The following is a 17,797-nucleotide window of genomic DNA, read 5'->3' on the forward strand; positions in this document are numbered from 1 at the left end:
ACAGCTGCTAAAAGCGCTCGGTGTTTCTATAAAATAGGTGTAGATCACTCAAGCGGAGGTCATCCTGTCACATCGTCCATCCGTTGAGTGAGCGTGTACGGGTCGGCTGATCTGATTCCGTCCGTTAAAGTTAATTTTTCCAAATAACATTCCCGGTCCTGGACAGTGAGTGACCTAACATAGTCAGATGAATTGTTTAAAAACAAACTAACAAAACTTGATAACTACCGCTTGTAAAGTAGTCAAGTTCCGCCCGCAAAAAAAAGGCCCAATGTTTACTATACAGACGATGCAATCAAGTATCAACCAAAACAACACCATGGTGAGCTTTTTGCCCCACATGAAGGCTGAACAAAGAATGACGTCTGCCTTTCAGCCCAATGGCCAACAGGTTTTTTTCTGACCGTGGAGACTTGCGAAGCAATGGTTCAAAAAATTAAAGTAAAAACAAATCTCAGTGATCAGCAAGTGGCAGCACAATGTTTTCTGTGTCACAAAGGTACTGAAGAAAGAAAAACCATCTTGTTATCAATGTGAGATTTGAGGTTATGGATCAGCATCAAAGAATTTTAACCCCCGCCCCGCCTCATTCAGCACTGACTCACACGCCTTTCTTTCACTCTGCGGTTTTATTTAACGAGAATTTTATTTGTTTTATGTGACACGTTTGTTTTAAAATCGAATCACTGCCTTTGTTCCATGTAACAAATTTGCTTTCATTACAGACGGAAGGACACGTTTCTGTTCTGTGGGAATCCTCAGCTCTGGGTCTTCGCAGGCTGGGCCATTTTTACTGACGCCCGCACACACAGGACGAGCGGTCAGACCAAGACGACTGATCCCATGCCCTGAAAGAGGGCAGTGAGAGACAGAGAGAGAGAGAGAGAGAGAGAGAGAGAGAGGGATGGGAAAAATATTTGTGGGGGATTTTTAGGTACGCTTTGCCACAGACGCTGCCCCGGTGACCCGAGTGTGAGTTTAACAATACCGTCAGAAGAATGAATGAACAGCACGATTGACTGAATGGGGAACGTGAAGGGAAAGAGAGAGAGAGGGAAAAAAAAAAAAGATGCACAAAAATCATCTCCCACACAATATGAGCTGAATTACAGTGGATTCAGTCATGGAGCAGAGAATGAATGAAACACACAGATCTGTGAAACCAAGAATTATGTTCTGGTTATCAGCTTCTAATGCCAAAGGCTGAATCTGACTCATTTTCCCGTTTCATTATCCCCAGTATGAATGTTCTTCAGAATTAGCTTCTTACTATTCCAGCAGAATCTTCTGTGGTGAATTAAAAACCGACTGCAAAAGAATGAACAATGTTGTTTTATTTCTTTGTATGAAGTTTTCTGTGTGTTATTTTTCCACCATTCTTGGAGAAATCTGGCCGATTCAAAGTGGGCGGGACTACACCTGCTTGGTACCGGAGCACCAATCGGAATCATTTGCTTACATCGGCTACATTCACATCCAGAACAGACTCTAAAGTGACTCTGAAGTCGCTTACTCGTCCACTGTGTCGAGTGAAACCAGTTAAAAAGTGTATTTTGAAAGTAGTGTAAAGATAACTGTAAAGCAGACGCGACACTAAATGACCACATCTGACCGTGTGGTTCTTCTCCAAAATATTTCCACAAAATCTGAAGCATGCGATTGTTTAGGATGCGTGTGTCCACTGCTGTAGTGTTACAATTTCCCTTCACTGGAACTAAAACATCCAGTCCAAACCAGCATGTGCACATGAACCTTGTGTCCTGCACAGAGCTCTGACCTCTCACTGACCGCACCCCAGACCTCCTCATCAGTCCAGACTGGAACAGGTAAAGATATGACCACTAACCCAGCAGTTGTATGGACAGTTTCTCCAGTACTCACTCCACTCACCCTGCGTCATGAGGAAAAGTTTCCTCGTCCATGCTAACAAAGCGTTCCTTCAGCCACTGCAGAAGCGACTGCGTAAAGAGATGAGCTCGACTCATGTTATGCGTTATGCCACATCAGCATGGCTGGAAAAGCCAGCGAGCGGACCCTATAACGCAAGGATCTTATCAATAAGCAGCACACAGACTCGGTTGATGCCGGGTGTGACCCTGTGACCCCGGTGTCACGCTGAGCGCGTCACTGTGTCCAGTTGCTTGGCTTGCGTGGAATGCGCCGGTCACGCCAACCCATAAAAGATCCTTTCAGTAAGAGACCGCGTCGACCGGCGGCCCAACACTGGCCGTGTGTGTGATGGCGAAGCGTCTACTTCCAGCTGCTGATGTCACAGCTGGCTGGCGTGACATCACGCTCGCTTACACGTTGTCTCAGACTGCATTGCTTCATTTGCAAAAGCGGAGCTGAGAGATTTGCTGATGCTGATTTATTCAGCTTCACAGGAAAAGGGGAGGGTTCATTTACGATTAACTCGTGTGGCATTTTAAAGACGAAAGGACCGATTTCAGCGGGGTTACACAGCCAGAGACCCTGAATCTACAATGTAAAAGACTTAAATGACGTCTGTAGGGACTGACAGAGCGCTTGACTGTATAGTGCTGCTGATAAATTATTCAACAGTCTACAAGCTGCAATAACTTATACCACAAGGGGGCTCAATTCTTCATTCTGATTGGTCGGCATGAGACAATACGGTGAAGCTAGGGCACGAGATGATTTTAAACATTTTACATTTATGGAAGGAGTCACCAGTGTCTCTAAGAAAGTCTTCAGGACAGAGAAGTTTATTCTGTATTATTGCCATCAAAAGAGAGAAAAATTATGCCACGAATTCATCATGTTTCACACTCACGCTTGTAAACAGTGTAGTCAATTTCTTTCGACTGTAAATAGACTTCCTGTGACATTCAGGCTGCACTGGCTATCGCCTGCAGGGGCTATAAACCGAGTTCGCTCGCTTTTTAAACTCTGACATGTGAAAAGCATATGGAATTAAGAGATGCCGTATTTAGAATAGGGCATGATCAGTAAGACTCGGCCGTCTCGACACCTTTTGGCCGGTACTGATGCAGATCTTCTGAAAGTCACTGGTAGATGTGACATTTAGTTCACACTTGGTGACTTTATACTTGTTTGTTGTTGTTTTTTTGAACATGGTTTGATATGTTGCTTTATATAGACTCAAACAGTGCATCCCAGTAAGGAGCAACTTATACGGAGGACGGTGACTGACTACCAATGGGAGCGAAGACAGTAGAGCTCCGTGATCCGTGGCAAAGAGCGTGAACTGTTCTTCTCCTACATCTCGTATCATATGACGCATGTATACATGAGGAAATTACACCAGATCTCTCTACAAAGCTGCAAGGCAACTGATTTGCGGTCAAGTGAAATGCTAATAGCTCCACCTACTAGTAGAAACACCTACTGCAGTTTTGGGACACTCCTCCAAATCACTGATTTCAGGTGTTGTTTTTCAGGGGTTGGGTTTGGCCCCTTAGTTCCAGTGAAAAGAACTCTTAATGCTTCAGCTTCATACCAAGATATTTTTGGACAATTTCATTGGTCAGACATTGGTCAATTTGGGGATGGCCCCTTCCTGTTCCAACATGACTGCACACCAGTGCACAAAGCAAGGTCCATAAAGACATGGATGAGTGAGTTTGGTGTGGAGGAACTTGACTGGCCTGCACATAGTCCTGACCTCAACCTGTTAGAACATCTTTGGGATGAATCAGGTTGCGGTCAGGACTCTGTGAAGCTCCTCCACACCAAACTCACTCATCCATGTCTTTATGGACCTTGCTTTGGTCACTGGTGTACAGTGTTGGAACAGGAAGGGGGTCATCTCCAAACTGTTCCCACAAAGTTGGGAGCATGAAATTGTCCAAAATGTCTTGGTTCCTTTCACTGGAACTAAGGGGCCGAGCCCAACCCCTGAATTCAATGATTTGGAGGGGTGTCCCAAAACTTTTGCCAATATAGTGTACTTTATTGATCCCATAAGGGAAATTCATGTTGTACAGCAGCTTTAAATGAAATCACTGTATGTCTGAATGCAGCTTAAGGAAATTAACAAACAACTAAGAACTTCAACCCAAAGAAAACTGGGACATTTGGAATTTTGTTGCTGGAGTTTTGTCACTGAGGCTGTTTATAACATGTCGAAATTGTTTTAACACCTGTTATAACAGCGATATAACACGATTATTACATAGCTAGCAAGCTTATTAAGATAAAATACACATTTAATTTGTTTTTAATGCGAGTTATTCACCTATAGGCACAAATACAATGTGGAAAACGCAAAATATAGCCATTAACCAAACACCAAACTAAAACTAGCAAGCTCAACGAGCTAAAACAAACGAAATGATTAGCAACAGCGCTAAAATGCCCGGCTTTTTCAAATAAACATTATGCCTTTAAGACACTTTAAACCTAACAAATGCTCCACATTATCAAAAAAAAAAAAACAACAGTTTATAAGCGAACTCTTTTCCCCTTCATTCGTACATACACCAAAACTTAGCGAGCTACGTATTAGCAAGCTAACGCTAACGTTAGCTAACTAGCCGAGACGAACCAAGCGTAACAGCTCGTTATTCATCCAAAAAAATGACCCAAACTGCTTTATAAGACGTCGTTGGTGATACATACCAGCTCATAGTGTCGCGTTTATGTCCAGTTTAACCGCAAAACAACTTTATTTCCAAAAACATCGCCTTGTTTACCGGTCTAGCAACAACTCTGTAACCAGGAACTGAGGACGTCGTAGAGGATCAGAGTCCCAATTGGAGACGGAGCTAAAAACCTAGTGCACTCGATAGGGTGTGAAAGTCATGCTAGTGTACCCCTGAATAGTATCCATTGATAGGGAATAGTGACTCATTTGGTATTTTGCAGTTAAGAGGCTTTAAAGTACGGAAAGCAAAGTGGTCGAGTCGGGTTTGTTTCAACAGGTGAGTGACTTTTAAAGGCCTCTGAGGTCGAACAACCACAACCACAACAACAACAACAACAACAACAACAACACAAGATATCATTTTAATAAGTGTTGTTATTGTCAATATCACAAGTTTACACCCATTTACACCCCAACGCTAGCTCTAAAAAATGTTTAAATAATGTTACGTTATAATTATTGTGCATTTATGGTTGCTTTTCTGTACAGGTTTAAACAGTCCTTATTTAATCCGCTTCTTTTCATTTTAATCCGATTTTTTTTTTATTCCAAGAAACTTTTCTATCATGAAGACTTTCCTGTGGTGGAAAAACCTAAAGTTACGGCTTTACCTCAGAAGCGTTTACAAAAACGTAAACACTATAGCTGTTTTAAAAATCAAATAGTTATACAGATATAATTCGATATATATATATATCGATATATATAAGTGTAAATGTATTCATTTGGATTAATTTGATTCGAATCAGATGCTTAACGTCTTATACAAGTTCTCACTATGCACAGGTTTAACAGATTGACTGAAATCTTTAAAGTCACAGCTTTGCCACCGAGCGTTCGAAAGCCTTGACACCGGAGACTCCTTCTATAAACGTCTTCTATAAAAGGATAAAATCACCGAAAATGACACTCTATCAAAAAAAAAATACAGTGTTTTAATCATTTAAGAGGATCATCCACCATACGAGTTGCTAAAATATTCAACGACACTGTGTGGTTTTTTTTTTCCGCCTTTCTATTTTTCCATCCATATTTCATTGTTCCAATACTTTTAATCCTTTATGCAACTCGTTTCTGGGCTTAAGGTCAACGTGACACTCGTTTTGCAAAGCGTTATGAAAGAGAACAAAAGATGTGTGGCCTAATATCTTTCATGAACATGTGACTTAAATTGTGATGATGTCAAACTTGTAATAGTTGCATGATCCTGCTATGCAACTTATAATGACTTGTAAAACTGGTCGAGGAAGAAGCTTTTATTTTTTTGTCTCATATACAGAACAATGAAATACTTTCTAGGCATATCCCAGGTTAGGATGTCGGGCTCGGCGCATATAGTGTCAGCAGTGATAGAGCGTCATGGTGCTGCGAGGGTTAAGGGCCTTGTTTAAGGGCCCAGCAGTGGCAGCTTGGCAGTACCGGGGGGCTTGAACCCTGAAATTCCACTCAATAAACCAGAATCGTAACCAGTTGCAGGACATAATGTGATGTAGAATTGAAATAAAGTGTAACCCACATTACTTTGTGGCTGTGGTAAAAGCAGTAATACTATAATTAAGCAGTAATACTATAGTAATAAATACTTTATTAAGGCATGTAGTATGTCAAACGCTTCACTTAATGTTAACATCCAGAGATTTTCACACTCATTATTCAGCACAGAATAAGTAGAATGTGGAAACGCCTTGTTGGGAGACGGCCAAACTAGTTTGAGCTGCTGCAACTCATGTAGTCACCGTGTTGAGCAGAAAAGCATCTCAGAATACACATCACATTAACCTTGGAAGAGGAGGACGAGCTAACGCAGCAGAAGATCACATCAGGAGACGTGAGCTGAAGTTTTTCCAATAAAAGTGAAATGTAGTGCTATGAGAGTGGAGTAGGACATCGTACAGTGTGGAAGATACAGTTTTTCGGCTTCACTGCTGAATGATCTGTCACAGCAAGGGACTCAGAGGCTGTAAACTGATGAAGTAAAGCCAGACTCTAGCTGAGAGCAATCCCCGAAGGACGGGTGACGGCGGTCACGTTTACGTTGGGGCGGCGTCCTCGGGGCATGTCGCTCTGCACATTTTAACACAAAAGAGGCTTTTCAGCTTGGCTTAGATCTCTAGAGAGCTGTCGTGGTCAGAGAAGCAACTTCAATGACCACTGTGTGTGGTCATTATTTCAATCGACAAAATTCTTTCTATTAAAAATTGTATTTGCTGAAAGTGTTCCAGAGATCTGCTCAACGCAAACATACGAACATCTTCAATCTTCTTTCAGATCTAAAAAAGCCGTCCTTTTTAATCCCAGCTTTATCTTCAAGACTGTTTTGTTCCAGACGTTTTAAATAAACGTCTCCTTAAAGGAAATCCCCCCCTTATTAACAAATACACATGTGTTTAAATCTCCACCAGAAAAGAAACCAAACCGAATGTATTAGATCAAGCGTATAAATATATACACTACTATCAGAGCTGCTGTTATAGAAAATTAATCACGGCTTTCTGACCAATCAGATTGGAGATTTTAACAGCGGTGAGGTATAAATGATCAGAAATAACAGAAATCTCTCGGCCATTTTGATACGGCTGTATTTTTCTCCTTCAAAAAGCTGACCTATTTGATACGGTACATGTGAACAGCGAACTATCTCTGGATTTAAAACACACACACACACACACACACCCAAAGGCTCTGCTTCCATCTGATCTGTGAACACTACCTTCTCTGTTTTCCTGCTTCACTTTGGCCCAGCTTTCTGTCAGTTCTTGGCAATGAATAAATAAATAAATAAATAAATAAATAAATATTCTGGAAATAAATAAATAAAAATCAAATCAAAGGAAGAATACTTATGCCAGAAGCTATTTTTGTAACAATAAAGAAAACAACACTTTTTTGTTTCTCCCCATACCATGTATAACCATCCCAAAGAAATAAAGATATCAGTCCAAAAGAACGAGAAGCTTCGGAAAAGCGCAGGAGCCAAATCCATAGAGAGCGTCAACGTTTGCCTCTTCCATCAGAGCGTGTAACCTATTCATGCTGAGATTTTTCCTCTTACAGCAAAGCTTTTAGATGACAAGCAAACACACACACACACACACACACACACACACGTATCATTAAGATCTGCATAAATCGCAGTCTCAACTTCAAACAAAATCTGAATAACAAATTCCCAATAACAAAATTATCATTAGAACATAAAAACCTCAGTCACATGACCAAATAAAAAACCTCTACAGCAACATGTTATACATTTTATATTTTCAACATTTTAATGATATATATATCATTATATTTCACTCATCCAGTCATATCAGACTGCTGTCCTTGAAATTTTTTGTGACATTTCATTGGAAACTATCCAAATCTAATTGGAGGAATGGGATTAATTATACGTTTGAAGCGCCAGTGTATTGGTCTTACACACGTTATTCCTGCTCTAGGAGACGTTCTTAAATACAGAACACAGCTTTTGGATGGAACAATATTAGAACTCAAAGCTGAAACATTAAAAGGTTGGTGTTACGGGGGCTTTAAGTCCGTGAGGTGTCGTGTTGTGTTGACATCAAACGAGGACATTGCTGTATGTGTTATAGCTAGCGCAGTTATAATGCTGGTTAACGTGAGTGCTCATGGACGTTCACCTCCAGGGCTGGGGGTTCGATTCTCGTCTCTGGCTGTGAAATCTGTATGCTCTTTGTGTTTTGAGAAATTTCTTGACCTGTTTGTAGACATGCATATATGAGCTGAATTGTGTGTAAGTGCCCTGTGATGCGTTGGCACACTGTCCAGGGTGTCCCCTGCCTTGCACCCCTGAGTCTTCAGAGGATTTCCATAACCCTGTGTTGGATAAACACTTCAGAAAATGTAGAAGAGGTTATTTTTTTGCCTTTATATTATCGAGAAATTTGGTGTAGGTCAGAGATACTGTGTGAAAGGTTTGAGGTTTGGAAGCTGATCAATCTCAAAGACTAAAGTGCCGCCGCATTACAGATATACAGATAAGGCGAGGGCTAACTGGCACCACTGTGAGAAGGAAACGGTTAAAGGAATTAAAAACAGACCAGCACGTTCGATGATGCTGATACATATATATATATATATATATATATATATATATATATATATATATATATATATATATATACACGAGGTGTTCATAATTGCCATTGTGTCTGTAATAAGACACACGTCTATGCACCGTCCGTTCCATATGCTGCGAAAGAACGAGATGCAGGCTGCGCTATTCATGTTGATATGAATTCACGGTACTAGATTAGCCAACGTCAACCGACGCCTACGGTCTCGGGCATGCATTCATTCCAGGGAAACCGACTGAATACAGAACCACACTGCCGTCGGGGGGCCGTGTTAATTGGAGGACACATGGCAGAGTTCCAGGACACGCATGCCCACAAGTGGTAGGGATTTGTGCAGGACAGCAAGGTTCAACGCTACACAGGTCAGTTTATTAGGAGTGCGCTACGAACGGGGCATTTTCACTCTCCCTGTCAGAGCCGAGGCAAAACGACTCCAGCAAACACGGAATAATTATAATACTGTACGTTTGAATTGAGGTCTGGTCTGTTTCTCTTCCAAATAAGAACACAGTTCCTGCCACGAGCGCCTCGGGCCAACACACAACGATGATAATTACTACAGCAACGCTACACCGAGCCATGCTGTTATAGCGCTTTACAATATACCCCGTGTCTCCATCGGGCGAAGACAGCTAATTAAAAGAAAAGATTTCGAAATATTGACATACACACATGTTCCAAATAACCTTATGGTTTATTTCTTTAATAAACACATGATTCAGTGTGTCTCCATCTTTGTATATTATGCACAAAAACAATATTTCATGGACGTATGATGCATCAGGTTTGACACTGTTGGACAACGCTTCTTTGTTTGTTTTTTTTTGTTTGTTTTTTAAACGCACTCACAGTTAAAAAAAAATAAAATAAACAACAACAAAAACAAAAACACATTCTACATTATGTACACAGTCTTCAGAAATGTACGTTAACACACCCTTTGCATCCAGTCTCGGATCAGGGGAGTTTTGGGGGGGGGGGCAGTGGGAGGGGATGGAAAGGGGGTCAGGGGGTGGGGGTGTTGTTGGCGTGTGTGTTCGCACGGACACGGACACACACACAGTAATACTGAAGCGCATTGCTTTCCTTTAAACTGTACATTCTTAGTAGAAAACACGAGTCATGTGTTTATATAGGCGGCTGTACAAAAAAAAAAAATAAAATAAAAGAAGACGATCCTTCTCGGATAGTCAGAATCTCTCAGTGTGTTCCATGTAGGAGGAGGAGGAGGAGGAGGAGGGAAAAACAAAAAACGGAAAACAAAAAAAAAAAACACGTGGAGATACCACGTTACTGCTGCTGAGCTGTGAAGGGAAAAGAAAAAGAGACAACAAGCAACAAAACATCCAAAAAAGCATAGCATCTCTAACAGCATGCATACGGCTGAGTTCAGTCAGAGAGCCGGCATCCCAGATTAGCCGTACGTTAATGCTCTAAAGCTCCATCATTTGTGTGTGTGTGTGCTCAACGAAGCGGGACGGATGAAACGTAGCATGGTCGGCGACGACGTGACGGCAACGACGATATGACGCGGACATACAATATGATAACGACACAGACGTGAAAGAGAGGTTTCACATTTCACATCAGCTCCCTGTGACGAGACGAGGGGGTCGAGCTGCACACGTATTGCTCCCGGAAAATGTCCTTTTGTTTCGGTGCTAATCCAGACACGCTAGTAACATGTGACGGACGCATGCAGGGCATACAGACTAAGGCGGTTTTGGGGATAAGAAATCATACTGATCACTTTTAGAGTAATGAAAAAAATAATAATGAAATGGCAGGACAAATCTCAGCGTTAAACAGAGCACATGAAGCCTTTTTTATTCGGCTTTACCAGATCACCTAAAAGCCACAGATCTTATCTTAATTTCATGCTTTAATAAGTAAACTGCATTTTAGTGAGCTCGGATGCCAAGATACACACTCTTGCTTGCTTTTTTTTTTTGTTGTTTGTTTGTTTGTTTGTTTTTTTTTTTGTTTTTTTTTTGTGGTATTGTACAGGCAATCTGTTACTGTTTACCAAAAAGCCATCCAGATCCCCTTAATTGTACTGCTGGGATTTTGAGATATTAAGATAATGCGGTCTAAATTACACAAGAAACACCCACTTGAATACTACTCCAACTCTGAGCCTTTCAGTGCTGCTGTAAAAATTCAAGGCTTTCCCTTAAACTCCATCCATCGTCAAGTAGCTTCACTGTATTAATCCCTGCTACGCTCACGAGAATGACAACACGGGGGGGGGGGAGAAAAAAAAAAGTTGGCTGTAGTATTTAAAGTAATAATAATAATAAAAAAAAGAGACAGATTTGGCACATTCTTTTTAAAAAAAAATAGCATCAATTAAATAATTAACAAGCTGTATTTTAAAAAAGGGAGAAAAAAAACAGGAACAACAAACAACAGGAACCAAAGTGCAGCGCAAACAAGGTATTAACAAAGTTGAGGAAATTAAATTGCACTTTTTCGTACTGGATGAGCCGTCGACAAACTGTAAAAAAATAATTGATGCCAAGTGTAGGTTAGCTTGTATTCTATACTTATTAAAAAAAAAAAAGTACTAATCTGAGCCAGACTGAAATATCAATGGAGTGTGTAAGTCCACGGAGCCGGAAATTAGGACTCCCTGAGCCTGTAATGCTTTTCCCAAAACAAAAGTGCCCTGTTTTTTTTATTTTCCCTGGGATGACCTGACTGTCCACCGGCTGCTACCCCACTCTGCTATTCTCCCTGCCATTAAACACTAGTGTGTCCCCTCAACCCCCCCCCCCGGTAAGGGTCAACATGAATGTGACTATATCACCATATAAAAACATTATAAACAAAGAACTAATGCATGAAGAGAGGGAGAGTTTGTGAGAGTCAATGGCTAGGCCTTTCAGAAGAAAGGAAAGAGCTCAGTTTCTTCCTCCCTCGTTCTTATCAAACACTAGTGGCACTCTCAGTCCTATGCGCATGTGGTAACAGTGAGAACGTTGGCCCCGCTGGCTCCGCTGCTCCCGCAGGAACGAGGTGGAGACGTGCGAGTAGCCGTTGTCGCCGTGGCACTCGAGCTGCCCGCCTTTTCTGCAGGTTTCTTGTCCTTGTGCTTGAGATGCACCTTGGCGTGGCGCTTGCGCTCGTCGCTGCGAGCGAACTTGCGTCCACAGAAGTCGCAGGAGAAAGGCTTCTCGCCGGTGTGTGTGCGGATGTGCGTGGTCAGGTGGTCGCTGCGGCTGAAGGAGCGCATGCAGATGCGGCACTGGAAGGGCTTGTGGCCCGTGTGGATGCGCAGGTGGCGCGTGAGCTCGTCGGAGCGTGAGAAGCGCCGGTCGCAGTGCTCAGCCGGGCACGCGTGGGGACGCTCGTGCACCGGCGTCTTGCTCGGCCGGTTCGGGTACTTTCGAGGGCGCACGGGCTTAAGGGCGAGAGTTTGGGGCTGGTGGTGGTGATGGTGCTGGGAAACGTGGTGCTGCTGCGAACCCAGGAAACCCGGCTGCAGCTGCTGCTTGTCCTTAAACGCCCGGATGGTCTCGAGCGGTGTGATAGGCGGCGGGTTTACGCGAAGGGGCTCGACGCTTTGGAAAGGTTTGTGTTCCATGGCGCCCGCTTCACCCGCGCCACCTTGGTGCTGGAACAGGTTATAGTCGGGGATCATGGAGAAGAGGCTGGCGTCCACAGCTTTGGTGGAACTGTGGTACTCGGAGGGTGCGTAGGGCAGCGATGACGATGCTGCGGGGCTGTGGTGGAACGCCACCTGCTCCTGGTACATGTCACCACAGGCGGAGTAGGCGGGAAGGGGCGGAGCGTACACTTGATCAATGTCCGACGATTGGACGCTCATGCCGCCCGATGACGACGTCTGAGTGGTGATGGTACCCGGTGACGGGGACACGCCGAGGATGCCGGCACTCACCAGGCTGATGATGTTGTTATCCGGGCACCAACCTGAGCTGCCGATGCTGCCTGATGGTGGCGTGTCGAAGGCAAACTTTCCCAAATATGTAACTGTTTGCCCGCTTCGACTGGATTGAAAACTACTGGAAGCATATGGGAGCTCACTGTTGCTCTTCTCACCTCCCATTCCTAAGTCCATGATATTATCTGTGGGAAGAAAAGGAAAGGTTGACTGAGGAGAAAACGACACAAAAAGCACTTCTAGTCTAAAATAGCTATTATTTCACAGAGGTTCGTAAACAGGGTGTTGCTATTTGAAACAATGTCCTCTAGCAAGAATAATGACAACCTTTTAACCTGGCTACAAAACACAGCATCTCTCCATACCTCTGTTCGACCCAAACTATCGCAAAGAAAATAACGATAATTAGGTCTTTGTCAACGGAAAAAAAAGTTTGTCGGCTGACTTGAGACTGAAGTGAACATTCCCTCCTCCTCTCTGTCTTTTCCTCTCTGTCTCTCTCTCTCGCTCTCTCTCTCTCTCACTCTTTCTCCCTCCCTCAGGTTCTAAAGTACAACGTGTCCTTCAGAAGATACAGGATTCTCTGTAGAACCGTGTGTCATATCAAGCAGGCATGCTCGTTCTCTTGCAAACACAAACACACACACACACACACACACTGAATCTAAATAGAACGTTCATCAATGAACTTGGTCATGGCATCATATATCTATGAAGCACTCTTTCTCAAATCCTCTTCATGAATGTTTTGCTTTCCAGTGTTTTTATATATAGAATTTAACCTACAGAGAAAAATCTCTCCTGCCAACTTACACACACACACACACACAAAATACCAGTCCTAGGATTTCACACTGGATTTGTCTTGGTGCTCTGATACAGAATTCAACAGAATACACCAAATCACGGTTCAGGGTGAGAACAAACCAAACAAACAAACAAACAGAAGCCCAAAACACATATGTGTGCAAAGACAAACACATTCTCTGAGATAAAGAATTCAATCTGGGACAAGAGAGTTTCTAAATCTGGACCAAGCATGTATTTCACTTAGGTCTAATTTAATTTCGCGTGGATTTGTCATTTATGTCACTTTTAACCTCATTGAGACGGATAACATGAGGACAAATTAACACTCATTGTGCTTTTATAAGTCCAGATGGACCCAAATGAAGGACTGTAGGTGTTAAATTAACACTGGTGATTTTTTTCCTTCTCTCTCTCTCTCTCTCTCTCTCTCTGTGTGTGTGTGTGTGTGTGTCTGTGTGTGTGTGAGAGAGAGAGAGAGAGAGAGAGAGAGACGTGTGATTAAAACTAAAGCTTCGTATTAATGTGTGTAGGAAAGTGGAGCTCATTCAGAAGTCCACCGCCAATTATATACAAACCCACGAGTCCTGATACACACAAAAATAACCTGTGCGCTTATTCCCAACGAAAACCTCTCTAATTCAAGATTTTTAAAAAAATATTTCTTCCATCATATTTGGAACAGATAGAAAGGTTTGGTATTAAATATCCGAACACATTGTATTTTTGTGGATTGTTTTGTTTTTATTTTCACCTCTATTTTACATTCCCACGAATACAACACTACAATACAGCCTGCACTTAGTCTTATTCGGGTCATTATAAGATCACATTGAAAACTTTGTTTTTCCGACATTCCTTGCTGTTTGGGGAAAGAAACTGCGTATTAAATCGTTCAGACGTAAATTAAATGTAAAATAAATAACAATTACCGGGATATGAGATCCTCTGTTTTTAGACGTCGCACCTTATTTTTTTAAGATCGCAGATGTTAATCACAATCGGAGTGTTTTTCCTTTTTAGCTTATAAATATTATTTTTTGTTTGTCTTTATGTAAATTAGCTGTTTCGATTACCTTTTTTTTTTTTTTTTTTAAAAAAATGTGCAACTATATTATTAATTATAAGCTGTACAGATTATTTATTTCTCTAGTATTTAAAAATCATTTTTCTGCAAAAAAAATTTTTTCCCCCTTCATGCTATTTCTATTTTTTTTGCTTGGTCAATTAGTTCATTTTGTCGAAAAAATTATTTCACAACCCTATATGCACAGCGTGAGTTAATTCATTATTTATTTGTTTATTTATTTTTTTTTTATTTCCCCCCTAAAATAATTTGACAGTTTGAGTCAAACCTTATATGGTCAGTGGTGGTGATGATGTCCCTCTGGAACGCACTGCATTAACACGCCAAAATGTGCCGAATTAAATATATTATAGACCATAACATCCATATAGGTTTCTAAGAGGATTTCATGATTAGCTCTTTTTTTTTCGGTGGTGGTGGAAGCGGAGCCTCGTGCACGTGTGAAGCGTTTTTGGCACGAAACATATTTCGAAAGCAGCGCGCGCGCCGACCAAAAAAACCGCCCACCTGCGCCATGGCAGCTCGACTCCATTTCGGGCCTTAAATAACAAAACACTGACTTATCCAAAAATATCAATAAATAAATAAATAAATAAATAAATAAATAAATAAAATTAAAATGCATGTTAGGCGTTAGCACTAATAATAATAATAACAATAATAATAATAATAATAATAATAATAATAATAAGAAGAAGAAGAAGAAGAAGAAGAAGAAGAAGAAAAAGGGGTTAAAATAATTCCATAAGAACAAGTTGTGCAGGTGTTGCGTTTACCTATAATTTACTTTACTGTGTCACGAACTGCATTTCACTGAAAATGACTAGTTTACATTTTATATATATATATATAATATTTGCACACTTTAAATAGACACTGTATAATTATTAAGAACATTTTGAGCATTATTCTATTATTCTAACCTTTCTTCAATGTCTAAAAAAACCACAAGAAAATAATAAGGATCTAAAGTCCAAGCACACTGTAGGTGTTCATTCAGTACTGTAGTTGTGTTTGTTCAGCACGTGCACCCTACCACCTGGATGCCCTCTTCCGACTCCTATCACGTGATATTAACACAGTAACGCGTGTTCCTATAGCCTGTCAATATAATAAACCTTATTCCAATCTAGGACACTGCTGTACAGATCAGACTCTGACATGACTTTAGCTTCATTAACACCTCGGGCTGTTTGTTAATCTGTAAAATAATTGGCCACTACACATCATCTCACTCAGTATCACTAAGGAGAGTGAACAGGTAGGTTGCGAGCGAGCGCGCGCGCGCGCACGCACGCACACACACACACACATTTTTATATATATACACATACATACATATATAGATACATACAGTGCGCTACAAAGGGGTCCTGATACCACTCTTTCACTTAATACTTATACTGGGAATAAATACAGTTCACTGATCACTCATCCAACATCCCCGTGATCCACACACCATGATACCGAGTGAGGCTCGTTCCTAGTACTATAACTACACACAACGACATCATGTCGCGTAACAACTCTTCCACACATATAACTGAGAGATGATTGTCAAACTTACCTGTGTTCATTTGCGAGTAGTGCGAGACGGAGTCCGTGCTGGTGAAGATGTTCATAGATGAAGTGGGAATGTCCTCTTCAGGGTAAAGGCTGTCAGGTATGGCGTTGATTAAACTGCTCATGGTAAGGGGGAGCTTCTCCGCTAATTTACCTGTCATAGCAAGTTAAATCAAGTAGGTTGTGTCGGCGACAGCGCGCGGGCTTTAACTCGCCCGCGGTCTCCAGTCTTCCGCGCTTTATCTAAAGTCGAAAACAAAATACGACCAAAAAACAAAACAATCCCTTAAGTAATGATTGTATCCAAGTTCCCGGTCTCGAAAGATGTCTCAACTCAACCTTCTTTTTTTTTTTCTTCCCCTTGTTTGCTTTGCCTTTTTCTCTGAATTTTGTGCGCTATTTCGGCATCGCTTGTTTGGATGGGTTTTTTTTAAAAGTCTCTGAATCAAATGGAGCGATGATGTTGGTGATGATTGCACAAGTGCACTGGCTGCTCGCTGTGTAGCTCAGCCGAGGGAACTCCAACGCTTTTTCTCGTTAAAACCGGGGGGCGGAACAAGTCCGTGACGTAGATGCCCATACATGGAGACACAAAGGAACTGTGGCCGCTACGGCGCGACGTCACAATGGAAGCACCTCGTAGTGGAACGTTCTGAGCCCCGGGGCTGCGTCCCAAACCGCGACGCCGAACCGCAAGATCAACCGCGCGCTCCGGCGGCCATCTGCACTGACCCACAGCGTTGTTCAGGACGCATTGTGCAGTTTGGGACGGAGCCTGAAAAAAAAAGTGAAAGGAATTATACGGAGGCAGGCTGGAGCAAGTTTCTTTTCATTTATTTTCTGGGGATTTTTCTAAACATTTTAGATTGCACGGATGACATTGGAAGGAAACGTTAGAAAAGAACGACAGGATGCTGTCACGTGCTTTTTCCTTTTGGCTTTTTTTTTTCACCAGTTAGAAGAAGATCTGGATTTGGTAGGAGAAGGATGGTTGTGCACGTACAGTGAGCTCCATAATCCTTATAGTGCACGTGTGTGAATATCACTCTATCACTATAAATAGTTAACAGCCGAATAAAGCTGTTAGTGAGTCGAAAAAGCCATGGTATTTAAACGCCCAGTTATTATTATGATTTAGATGTTTTTGCGTCTATACACTTTTCTCTATAATGATTAGTTGTGTTAAAGTACCCTCATCATTCACAACAAGCGCCTGCTGTATTTGGGAAGTGAACTACAGCAGAGGGGGAAAAGGAGAAATGTTTGTTGCTCAAAACGTTTCCACTGCTCAGATTATAATCTGGCCGCCTGGCACACACTGCGAGATCATTCCTCTGTCTGAAGCCCATCAGCGGGGAGAAGCGCGGTGGCACTGGCGGAAGATCGGAGTAAAAAAAAAAGAAAAAAGAAAAAGAAAGGAAAAAGCACAATTGTAAATACAGAAAAGGCTCCAGCCAATCAGCGGGCTCGGCTTTGACCGCGCGCGCCACGCTAAAGTGGAAAGTCCATGTACGGCGTTCATATCCGGCTCCGCCCTCCTCGCTGCCCTTATTTGGTCAGCGCATTTCCGCCTGCGCGACCTGGTGGAAAAGAGATCGGAACCTGCCGCCATTAAAGGAACCGCAGAGGCCAAACGTCATGGGTCATATTTCATCTCCTAAAGTCCCGAGGAGAGAAAAAAAAACCTTATCGGACACGTTTATATTTTCATT

At 42.0% G+C, this 17,797-nt stretch overlaps 2 protein-coding genes across 3 annotated transcripts in view; both read right to left on the reverse strand.

Moving 5' to 3' along the window:
* Positions 1 to 4,758, reverse strand: part of bin3 (bridging integrator 3) — a 42,035-nt gene extending 37,277 nt beyond the window's left edge. Inside the window, exon 1 of one of the 2 annotated variants that reach the window (XM_058388800.1) lies at positions 4,603 to 4,758. In XM_058388800.1, coding sequence (XP_058244783.1) covers positions 4,603 to 4,610 — 8 coding nt within the window. In that variant the 5' untranslated portion in view covers positions 4,611 to 4,758. The remainder of the gene's footprint in view (positions 1 to 4,602) is intronic. The other variant, XM_058388802.1, reaches the window with a different exon arrangement.
* A 4,641-nt stretch (positions 4,759 to 9,399) lies between these two features.
* egr3 (early growth response 3) lies at positions 9,400 to 16,610 on the reverse strand. The gene is made up of 2 exons (XM_058390057.1): positions 16,090 to 16,610; positions 9,400 to 12,813 (listed from the first exon to the last, which is right to left on the reverse strand). The coding sequence occupies exons 1-2, from the start codon at positions 16,244 to 16,246 to the stop codon at positions 11,678 to 11,680; spliced, it is 1,293 nt and encodes a 430-aa protein (XP_058246040.1). The 5' UTR covers positions 16,247 to 16,610; the 3' UTR covers positions 9,400 to 11,677.
* Between the last annotated feature and the right edge of the window lie 1,187 nt (positions 16,611 to 17,797).

This window comes from Hemibagrus wyckioides, linkage group LG05, assembly GCF_019097595.1.
Source record: "Hemibagrus wyckioides isolate EC202008001 linkage group LG05, SWU_Hwy_1.0, whole genome shotgun sequence".
NCBI classification, from domain to species: domain Eukaryota; kingdom Metazoa; phylum Chordata; class Actinopteri; order Siluriformes; family Bagridae; genus Hemibagrus; species Hemibagrus wyckioides.

Excerpts from the sequence above, each read along its gene's own strand:
- egr3 (XM_058390057.1), bottom strand. The coding sequence starts at position 16,246 with ATGACAGGTAAATTAGCGGAGAAGCTCCCCCTTACCATGAGCAGTTTA. Across the intron at positions 12,814-16,089 it reads CTACTCGCAAATGAACACAG|ATAATATCATGGACTTAGGA; the intron begins GTAAGTTTGACA and ends TTCTTCCCACAG.